We start from the raw sequence: 12,075 nt of genomic DNA, 5'->3' as shown, positions 1-12,075 counted from the left end.
GGTATATGTATTAAGATTGTTATATACTTTTCAGCAACATGAGCATAGTAATATTTTTTAATGTAACCTTTTACTGGACTGAATAAAAATTGCTGACTTCATGAAACCTTGTTATATATTGATACCTTGAAAGTCCTGTAATTTTTTCGATATACTGTATAAGTTTGAGGGCTTGGTACCTTTAGGCTTGAATGTAAAGTTGTTATTACTTTCTTTGATTGGGTTTGAACTTAATTGTTTGCTTTTTTTGTCTTTATAGAGGTGTGAAAAAGAATTGAAAGAATCAAAAATGTATTTGAGAGGTGAAAATTATTATTGTTGGCAAAACTGCTTCTATTTTGGGTTCCAAATGGCTTCAGTCAGCACTTGCTAAGAGCATAAATTACTGCTTTACACTTACTCTCGTTTCCTTTTTAATTCAGCACAAAATACTTAAATAATTTTTTTACTAAGAGATACAGAAAAAAAATCATAGAAATGTGAATAATCATTGCATGCTACAGCATTGTTCCAATAAAGTTATATTTTCTATTTGCGCTCTCTTTTTTTTTCATTGGTTGAAGTGGATGGACTTACAGTATCTCACAAAAGTGAGTAAAATCCTCACATTTTTGCAAATATTTTATTATATCTTTTCATGTGACAATACTGAAGAAATTACACTTCACTACAATCTAAAGTAGTGAGTGTACAGCTTGTATAACAGTGTAAATTTGCTGTCCCCTCAAAGTAACTCAACACACAGCCATTAAAGTCTAAACCGCTGTCAACAAAAGTGAGTACACCCCTAAGTGAAAACGTCCAAATTGGGCCCAATTAGCCATTTTTCCTCCCCCAGTGTCATGTGAATCATTAGTGTTACAAGGTCTCAAGTGTGAATAGGGAGCAGGTGTGTTAAATTTGGTGTTATCGCTCTAACTCTCTCATACTGGTCACTGGAAGTTCAACATGGCACTTCATGGCAAAGAACTCTTTAAGGATTCAAAAAAATATAATTGTTGCTCTACATAAAGATGGCCTACGCTATAAGAAGATTGTCAAGACCCTGAAACTGAGCTGCAGCACAGTGGCCAAGACCATACAGCGGTTTAAGAGGACAGGTTCCACTCAGAACAGGCCTCGCCATGGTCAACCAAAGAAGTTGAGTGCACGTGCTCAGCGTCATATCCAGAGGTTGTCTTTGGGAAATAGATGTATGAGTGCTGCCAGTATTGCTGCAGAGGTTGAAGGGGTGGGGGGTCAGCCTGTCAGTGCTCAGACTATACGCCGCACACTGCATCAAATTGGTCTGCATGGCTGTCATCCCAGAAGGAAGCCTCTTCTAAAGATAATGCACAAGAAAGCCCGCAAACAGTTTGCTGAAGACAACCAGACTAAGGACATGGATTACTGGAACCATGTCCTGTGGTCTGATGAAACCAAGATAAACTTATTTGATTCAGATGATGTCAAGCATGTGTGGCAGCAACCAGGTGAGGAGTACAAAGACAAGTGTGTATTGCCTACAGTCAAGCATGGTGGTGGGAGTGTCATGGTCTGAGGCTGCATAAGTGCTGTCGGCACTGGGGAGCTACAGTTCATTGAGGGAACCATGAATGCCAACATGTACTGTGACATACTGAAGCAGAGCATGACCTCTCCCTTCGGAGACTGGGCCGCAGGGCAGTATTCCAACATGATAACAACCCCAAACACACCTCCAAGATGACCACTGCCTTGCTAAAGAAGCTGAGGGTAAAGGTGATGGACTGGCCAAGCATGACTCCAGATCTAAACCCTATTGAGCATCTGTGGAGCATCCTCAAACAGAAGGTGCTGGAGTGCAAGGTCTCTAACATCCACCAGCTCCGTGACGTCGTCATGGAGGAGTGGAAGAGGACTCCAGTGGCAACCTGTGAAGCTCTGGTGAACTCAATGCCCAAGAGGGTTAAGGTAGTGCTGGAAAATAATGGTGACCACACAAAATATTAAACAATGGGTTCCCCTAGGTGGACTTTACCGGCACTTGCATAGACAAAAAGAAATTATAAAAGTAGAAGCTATTATACATAGTAAAAACATATAAATTTTATTCATGTTGAAGAATACAAATATTAAAAACAAAAATAGATGTCTAGAATAACATGGTAGTACTACATAGTGAACGTAATAAACATCAAATAATAGGCAATAACGAAAGGAACCAGAAAACTCTTCTCAAGCCTGACGCGTTTCGGGGTATTTAGTGTTTGTAGGGTCCTTCTTCAGGGGCATAGTTGAGAAAGAGGGGTTCATCTAAACTAATTGAAAAAATGAAAAATGAAAAAACAGGGGGTCAAATGTTAGTAGGACTATCAGTAAATATCCAGTAAGAGATTGAAGTGATCAAATTGATCGCCTACCTGACAGGATTTCATTGATTGCTTGTAGAAAGGAGGTTTTTGTTAAAAGCAAAGAAAACCACAGAGAAAGGGCAGGATGTAAAAGTGAGCAGTAATGGTATAACAAGTATAGATAATATTGTTAGGTAATGAGGGCTGCAAGTTGGTGGGCAGCAGTCTCCATAAAGGAGTATAACAGTGCCGACCCGGGCGTGCGCAAGCCAGAGCGATATGCTGGGGTCACAGGAAGGCGTCTCTAAAAAAATGAGAGAATTGAGGAACCTTTAGAAAAGATCCAGTATAGGTGATTTAAGGAGTAAATGATTCAATAAACTGGTGTAAGCAATAATATGCAGAGGGAGCACACTAAAGATACTATATATATGGGCAACAAACTTGATGGCTTGGTGCAACCGAGAAGTACAGTGCAGATTCATAAAAGAGATCTAGCTTGGAATGCATTAGGGTAGAGAAAAATGTACATATATATAAATGGATGTTATAATAAAGTTGTTGCATGGTAAAAGAAGATAATAGATACAAAAAATATATATACCCCGGAGTGAGTATATGATATGCATGAGTATTAAAGAATTCTATCGTTGTACATCCTAGGAGCTAGAGTAATGTAATTAAGTATATCATGATGGTATATAGGAAGTAAATAAGAAACAAATATGTTAATACAAAACCCATATGTGTGTGCTCCCAATAGTCTACAGGGACTAAGAGCCATAGAAGGCTAGTAAGTAATGAACAAGCGAGAGAAATGGAACTGTATAATTGTAAATGTGTAAACAATAAAGGGAGAGATATTACTGCACCTATGACAATAATGCTTGAATGAAGGAAAAGTGAGAAAAAGTATATCAGTGGAGTAAAATACCTTAAGAAGACAAATAATGTAGCCAGCCTCACAACCCAGCGTCCGGCGTGTATAGCGCCTTAGCAGGGAGTGAGTGAGGCTGGTTTAAATGGTGTGCGGGCTCCAATTAGCTGGCGTCAAAACGAGGGGGCGGCGCTTAGGGAGGCACTTGGGCGTTTCTCCATCTCACGCCCACTGCCTCCATGTTGCCACTCCGGCGAGCATGCTCAGTTCGCCGGAGTGGCACTTCCGTGCCGGTGGGGCGGGTGTGCGCGACGTCGCTCCAACGTCATTGCGTTCGCGCATGCGCCTCGCTTCGGGGAGGTCTGTACAGGGCGTCTCAGCTGACGGTCTCCACTACACAGCTGTGCCTCGTTTTGACGCCAGCTAATTGGAGCCCGCACACCATTTAAACCAGCCTCAATCACTCCCTGCTAAGGCGCTATACACGCCGGACGCTGGGTTGTGAGGCTGGCTACATTATTTGTCTTCTTAAGGTATTTTACTCCACTTATATACTTTTTCTCACTTTTCCTTCATTCAAGCATTATTGTCATAGGTGCAGTAATATCTCTCCCTTTATTGTTTACACATTTACAATTATACAGTTCCATTTCTCTCGCTTGTTCATTACTTACTAGCCTTCTATGGCTCTTAGTCCCTGTAGACTATTGGGAGCACACACATATGGGTTTTGTATTAACATATTTGTTTCTTATTTACTTCCTATATACCATCATGATATACTTAATTACATTACTCTAGCTCCTAGGATGTACAACGATAGAATTCTTTAATACTCATGCATATCATATACTCACTCCGGGGTATATATATTTTTTGTATCTATTATCTTCTTTTACCATGCAACAACTTTATTATAACATCCATTTATATATATGTACATTTTTCTCTACCCTAATGCATTCCAAGCTAGATCTCTTTTATGAATCTGCACTGTACTTCTCGGTTGCACCAAGCCATCAAGTTTGTTGCCCATATATATAGTATCTTTAGTGTGCTCCCTCTGCATATTATTGCTTACACCAGTTTATTGAATCATTTACTCCTTAAATCACCTATACTGGATCTTTTCTAAAGGTTCCTCAATTCTCTCATTTTTTTAGAGACGCCTTCCTGTGACCCCAGCATATCGCTCTGGCTTGCGCACGCCCGGGTCGGGCGGGACGGGAGCACTGTTATACTCCTTTATGGAGACGGCTGCCCACCAACTTGCAGCCCTCATTACCTAACAATATTATCTATACTTGTTATACCATTACTGCTCACTTTTACATCCTGCCCTTTCTCTGTGGTTTTCTTTGCTTTTAACAAAAACCTCCTTTCTACAAGCAATCAATGAAATCCTGTCAGGTAGGCGATCAATTTGATCACTTCAATCTCTTACTGGATATTTACTGATAGTCCTACTAACATTTGACCCCCTGTTTTTTCATTTTTCATTTTTTCAATTAGTTTAGATGAACCCCTCTTTCTCAACTATGCCCCTGAAGAAGGACCCTACAAACACTAAATACCCCGAAACGCGTCGGGCTTGAGAAGAGTTTTCTGGTTCCTTTCGTTATTGCCTATTATTTGATGTTTATCACGTTCACTATGTAGTACTACCATGTTATTCTAGACATCTATTTTTGTTTTTAATATTTGTATTCTTCAACATGAATAAAATTTATATGTTTTTACTATGTATAATAGCTTCTACTTTTATAATTTCTTTTTGTCTATGCAAGTGCCGGTAAAGTCCACCTAGGGGAACCCATTGTTTTGTATTTATGCATTATTGGACGTGGCACGGCTTTTCTCCTAAACGAGTTGGTCACCCCTTCTTTGTACCACACAAAATATTGACACTTTGGGCCCAATTTGGACATTTTCACTTACGGGTGTACTCACTGTTGTTGCCAGCGGTTTAGACAATAATGGCTGAAAGATACCTGAAGAATGCTGAGCGGCGAGCTGTCCTGGAGTTTCCCCCGCAGCACTTGAAACCTTCCCCAACCCTTAGGTGAACAACTGTTGGAGGTTCCTTTTTCTTTCTCTCTCCTGACATTAAGCCATTGGGGTTTTTTTTACTGGTTATTGTAGCGGCTTTATGGAATTTTTTTAGAACAGTTTGGATGACATATATGAAAAATGAAAAGCTTGAAAACAGGACTACTCCGACCATAATGAGGCTTGTTCTGAGTGGAACCTGTCCTGTTAAACCTCTGTATGGTCTTGCTCACCGTGCTGCAGCTCAGTTTCAGGGTCTTGGCAATCGTCTAATAGCCTAGGTCATCTTTATGTAGAGCAACAATTATTTTTTTCAGATCCTCAGAGAGTTCTTTGCCATGGGGTGCCATGTTGCACTTCCAGTGACCAGTATGAGAGAGTGAGAGTGATAACACCAAATTTAACACACCTGCTCCCCATTCACACCTGAGACCTTGTAACATTAACGAGTCACATGACATTGGGGAGGTAAAATGGCTAATTGGACCCAATCTGGACATTTTCCCTTAGGGGTGTACTCATTTTTGTTGCCGGCAGTTTAGACATTAATGGCTTTTCTTTTGAGTTATTTTGAGGGAACAGCAAATTTACACTGTTATACAAGCTGTACACTCACTACTTTACATTGTAGTAAAGTGTCATTCCTTCAGTGTTGTCACATGAAAAGATATAATAAAATATTTACAAAAATGTGAGGGGTGTACTCACTTTTGTGAGATACTGTATATTAAATCATTTTTAAATGAGTATTTTTTTTTCTTTGCACAAAATAATGAAAAAAAGAAAAACAAATAAAAAATTGACTTCTTGTAAAATAAAATCATGCAAAAAATGCTAAGGGGGGGTAGTTAGTTTTAGTTAAGGTTATTTGTTATATCTGCTAGGCTGCTTGAAGCCGAACAGCCTAAAGAAGTTTTTAACTATTTATCAATTACTTGTCTTTAAATTTGGAAGCACTGCCATTACTGCATTTATACAAGTTTTTTAACAGCCATGGGGAAAGATTTAGTAAATCACTATCTTAATTTCATTAATTTCATTAATTTTCATCATTAAGTTCTTTAGATTTTTTACATTTATTAAAACCTTGGAAAATAGTGACATATGGTGACTATGACTGGTCTATCATTCATGATATTATGACCCTCATTCTAGTATATCTAGCAAGAAAACATACCCCACTTGCAAATTGGACACTATGTTAAACTAATATTAGGGGATATTGAAGCTAAAGTGTTGTATTTAAGCATATTTATCGTTATTCTTAGGTTTTAAGTGCAGCAACCCAAAGCAGAATCCACCTTGTATTGATACAAAAAGTGAATTCCAATAGTTTTTGATCTTTAAAGTTGAAACATAGGAATTAAGAACTATTTATTGAATAAAACAGACTGTGTGGGTTTTACCTGGGTGTTACATAGTTAGTAAGGTTGAATAAGGACAACAGTCCATTCAGTTCAACCTGTGTAGGTGTGTGTGTAGAAAAAACATTTCCCATATCCCCGTATATTCTTTTTGAAAAGAGTCCAAGAGTCTTTTAAAACTATCCATACTTCCTGCCAACACTACTGATTGTGGAAGACAGTTCCACATCCTTACCGCCTGACAGTAAAAAACCTCCTATGCAGCTTAACGTTAAACTGCTTCTCTTCCAGTCTCATCATGTGGCCCAGTGTCCTCTTACATTCCCTGAGACTGAAAAGTTTCATACTTACGCCGGGGTCAATCTTAGAGATATTTGTAAATCACTATCATTTCTCCTCTCTACCGTCTCTTCTCCAGGGAGAATAGATTTAGCGATTGTAGTCGTTCCTCATAATTGAGGTCCTCCAGTCCCCATATTAATTTAATTGTCCTTCTCTGGACTCTCTCCAGCTACAGCACATCCTTACTCAGGATTGGTGACCAGAACTGGACGAAATACTCCAGATGAGCCTAACCAGAGTTTTATAAAATGGAAGAATAATCATTTAATTTAATGATTTATTTAATCATTTCTCTGGAGTAAATTCCCTTTTTAATGCATGCTAATATTCTGCTGGCTTTGGTAGCTGCAGCTTGACACTGCATGCTATTGCTCAGTCTGTCTTCTACTAGGACCCCTAGATCCTTCTCCATCCTGGAAGACATTAGGGGTTCTCCCCCTAATGATTAAGTTGTGTTTATATTTTTACCCCCCAAGTGCATTACCTTACATTTTAATCATCATTTGCCATGGAGTAGCCCACTCCATTATTTTATACAGGTCCTCTTGTAAAGTTTCTATATCCTGCTGTGTTGTTATTGCCCTACATATTTTTGTGTCGTCAGCAAACACTGAGATCAGGCTATTTATCCCACCCTCTATATCATTTATAAATAAATTTAACAGAATAACAGAAGAAGGAAGGAAATCCTGGACTGCCGCACTCCATGAAAAAGGCATTTTTGTTGGCAATAATTAGTAAAAATCCAACAAAACAGTCACATCGAAAAGTGGATAAGACAGGTATTAGAGGCTAATGCGTTTCACATCAAATGATGCTTACTCATAGCTAATTTAACAAAGACCAACTATGAGCATATAAAGGATAATTGAAAAAGAAATACACCAATCAAAATTTAACAATTCGATGGTTACACCTTCTGCACGATTGGTTCTTGAAAATCTCGGGAAATAAGGTGCACCTGTGGAATAAAAGAACACTAATACAAATAAAGTAAGTAGATAAGTAGATGTGTAAACAATAGACAAAAATTAATGTCCGACTAACTTTGAACACATCTGTATGAAAAGAAAGGAGAGAATAACATCTCTCTTTCAATCATACTAAACAATGTTATTATGAAATATTTAATGTAATGTAATCTTAAAAAGGTATGTTTGAAAAGATATTGTTGTAGTAACAAACGTGCTACTGCCCACAAATACCAAAATGGAAAGGACCCTATTAGTCAATAATATATTATATCATGCTTAAAAAATGGTTTTGTTAATTTATTGGGTCCGTTTGAAATCTAGATAACTCGTCAGGTAAAGGGCAATGAAGACATGGATGTATAAGAAACTACCAGGACCTAGGCTTCTATATCAAAACATATTCAAAGAACAACTAAAGGAACAGGGCCAAGGGGGAGAAGCATGAAGGGGGTATATGCTTGGGAAAAGGGAGAGTAGACACCGGAACTATTCGACAAAGAAGTACTAAAGTTATGAGCAGGTGTATTGGGGAGCCTGATGTCTCACTCCTCCCACTGCAGACAAAATTGAGCTCATACTTGGAAACAAAGAACATCACTAGAAATTTCCTTTATCCAGGAAAAACAAATGGTATTTATATATATGAAATATGTTTGAGCTACTGTGCTGAACCCGCAAACAAAATGAAAAATAAAGAGCAGGTGTATAGCAAGACTCAAAGTCTCACCCCATCTGCTGTAAACAAAGTGATGATCATATGAACGAGCTACTAAAGGACCACTGAAAAAAAACACTAAATGGTAAAATAATAGAATGTATATAAGCTGCGGGAAAGATTAAAGACTTGTGAGCGGGTGTATGGCGAGATGCAAAGTCTCAACCCCACCAGCTACAAACAAAAGCATGATTCTAATTAAAAGACCCATAGCAAATTCATGGATGTATTCCAGAGAATGGGATGTAATGAATTACCAATGGAACAACGGGCAAATTACAGGAAAAATATATTATTAAGTTTAGTTATTTAGTTATTAACTATTTATCCATATAATGCTAGTATTACTATAGACACTTTTCTCAGTACTCTTCTGTATTGGTTTATGGTTTATTTGTATTAGTGTTCTTTCATTCCACAGGTGCACCTTATTTCCTGGGATTTTCAAGAACCAATCGTGCAGAAGGTGTAACCATCGAATTGTTAAATTTTGATTGGTGTATTTCTTTTTCAATTATCCTTTAGAGCCCTTTCACACTGGGGCGGTTTGCAGGCGTTATTGCAATAAAATAGCGCCTGCAAACCGACTTAAAAGTGCCTCTACTGTTTCTTCAGTGTGAAAGCCTGAGGGCTTTCACACTGAAGCGGTGCGCTGGCAGGAGAAAAAAAAAACTCCTGCAAACCGCATCTTTGGAGCGGTGAAGGAGCGGTGTATTCACCGCTCCTTCACCGCTCCTGCCCACTGAAATCAATGGGGCAGCACGGCTATACCGCGGCTATAGCAGCGCTATGCAAGCGGTTTTAACCCTTTTTCTGCCGCCAGCGGGGGTTAAAACCACACCGCTAGCGGCCAAATACCGCCACAAAAACAACGGTAAAGCAGCGCTAAAAATAGTGCTGTTTTACCCTCGACGCCCCCACCGCCCCAGTGTGAAAGGGGCCTTATATGCACATAGTTGGTCTTTGTTAAATTAGCTATGAGTAAGCATCATTTGATGTGAAACGTGTTAGCCTCTAATCCCTGTCTTATCCACTTTTCGATGTGACTGTTTTGTTGGATTTTTACAAATTTTTGCCAATAAAAATGCCTTTTTCATGGAGTGCGGCAGTCCAGGATTTCCTTCCTTCTTCTACACATTTGTGCAGAGCCAGCACCTAAGAGTTTGCAGTAGGGTGGGAGCACTTGTTTAGGTGTGGAAGCTTTGTGAGCAGCATTCCTACTTCAGAATTGGTCCCAGGAGGAGCGTAAAAGCTCAGACACTAATTGAATGGGGACACACAACAAACACATAGTGGATTTTACTCAAACATTTGACTGTAAAAGTTGAAGTATGCTTTAAAGCGGCATTAAACTCAAAACCAAACATTTATTATATTACATCCTACCAATTCTTGCTTTCCTTTATTTTTCCCTGGTGATCTGACCAGTAAGTCTGTTGTTTTTCAACAGAACAAGCTCTCCGGCAAATGTAGCATTTAGAGGGCTGAGAGAAACCATTTACCACTGACAGAGCTGCTTACAATAATCAGCATTTACTTATATAGGTAAACTTTTGCTGTAACTGATTTGTAACTGCAGTCTAAGCTGGAGTTTGTCTTTAATTGGTTAGTGTATCTAAATCTGCTAGTACATCTAACACTCCCCTCCACCCAGACTGACAATGCTGCTGTCAAAAGGTGCTCCTGTGCTCATTCATTCAGAGTGGGAGCACTCTACAGGAGGTGTGTTACCAGCCAGATCACCCGGTGACAACAAAGGGAAAAAGCCTTAAAAAAGGAAAACGAATGCAGCCACCACATCTAATAATTAGTAAGCTGCAATATATTACATTTTTGGTATTGGGTTTAATACCGCTCTAGGCATGTTTTATTATGATATAGACATTTTGGGCTGACAGATTATTACTCTGACCCATTGTTGTACAGTTACTCAAGAGTGCCCCAAATCATTAAGGAAAAACAATCTAAGTTAAAAAGTACTATTTAAAACAGTGATTCTCAAACTGTGTGCCGCTTGGGATTTGCAAGTGTGCCATGGGAGTTTTGAAAAATATTTAAAATTGCTAGTGTTTTGAAACCTTGAACATGTCAAAAAATTAAATGGTAAATCAATTTTGCAAAAGTTAAAAAAATAACATCAGCAATCTCTGTCAGTCTGGTATTCATTGCTTCCTTTTGTAACGCAAGACTTGTGCGAGATCTCGGGAGAACTCGATCGCTCTATTTGTATTATAATAATAGAGACTGTTCCATTTGTTTGTTCCGTTTGCCAAATTTGGAGCTTCGCTTCAATCTGATTTGCTCTTGAAAGCAGGCACATCTTTCACATTAAATTTAAATTTAAACATATTTGTAAAAATAAATAAGTTCTTCACCACAAAAATTGTTAAATCTTTTCAGGTGTGCCGTGATCTAAATCTTTTCTAAATTTAAAAAATTTAATTTAATTTAATCTAAATTTTTAGAACTTTTTGGTGTGTCGCAAGACAAAAGGTTTGAGAAACACTGATTTAAAATGTTAAAAGATAATGGTTAACAAGCAAAATTATAGTTTTCAACCTAAGCCAACTTAAGAACTTTTACTGCTTCTCAGAGACACCTCTCTGCTAAGGTTATACCTTCAGGTCTTCTGTAGCTCTTGTTAAACTGCTGTATGAAGTGTGCAAATTGGACCTAAAAAAAAAGAACAATAATCAGTAACCAGCAAAATCACATGTCAAATATTTCAGTTGCCATTTATTCACTGAATCTAATGGGCACTCACCAGTTCGGAGCTTGTACAGGATGGGTCTGGGAAAAGGACCATGACAGCACTGATGGCACAAAGCAGTAGCATATTGATACTTTCATACAACAGCTCTAAATGCTGGAGTAAATGATCATATCTTCAAGGAAATATAAAGAAAATTTGCCTAGTAAAAGTGAAAGTGAGGTCACTATCAACAAAGGAAACCAAGCACAGTAGTGTAAATGATAGTTTAGAGGAAAAATTAGAAACCACAAAATAGATGCAAACTGAGCCAGAAAGAAAATCAAACTAAAAACAGAGGTGCTAGATCTTTTATTACTGGTATCCGGTGTTCTCAAAGACCATCCTATTGATCAAGCTATCTTGCTTCAGTCAGATTACCCGCAAATGTTAAAAAAAAACACCCTAACGGAGGGGGGTCTTCAGACACATCCAACTATACAGGAAACAGAAAGAGCGCCACACCAAAGGTGTGAGATCCCAAAATTATGTTTTATTATGCCCATGGCAGAAATTTGTTATATATGTAGCACCCTGATGTTTAGGCAGGGTTTCTATTAAATTTATTTGCCAAGTGATAATTGCTATGACCAACTGTCAGAAGGTCAGTTGCTTTCGCCTTAATTTTGGCACTTCTCTCTTCTGTCTGCTTCTGTCTGCTAGATGGCTGGGTATCTGGTGACAATAGATAAG

General features: G+C 38.5%; 1 protein-coding gene across 1 annotated transcript in view; it reads right to left on the bottom strand.

Moving 5' to 3' along the window:
• The window catches only part of CTSW (cathepsin W), a 71,868-nt gene extending 60,238 nt beyond the window's left edge, over positions 1–11,630 (bottom strand). Inside the window, exons 1-2 of the mRNA XM_073605270.1 lie at positions 11,398–11,630; positions 11,252–11,306 (exon numbers count right to left, since the gene is read on the bottom strand). Of these exons, the coding sequence (XP_073461371.1) occupies positions 11,252–11,306; positions 11,398–11,469 (127 nt within the window). The 5' untranslated portion in view covers positions 11,470–11,630. The remainder of the gene's footprint in view (positions 1–11,251; positions 11,307–11,397) is intronic.
• Positions 11,631–12,075: the final 445 nt, after the last annotated feature.

The sequence above is a fragment of the Aquarana catesbeiana genome, linkage group LG11, assembly GCF_042186555.1.
Source record: "Aquarana catesbeiana isolate 2022-GZ linkage group LG11, ASM4218655v1, whole genome shotgun sequence".
Lineage (NCBI taxonomy): Eukaryota > Metazoa > Chordata > Amphibia > Anura > Ranidae > Aquarana > Aquarana catesbeiana.
This window is presented reverse-complemented; position numbering and strand designations above follow the sequence as displayed.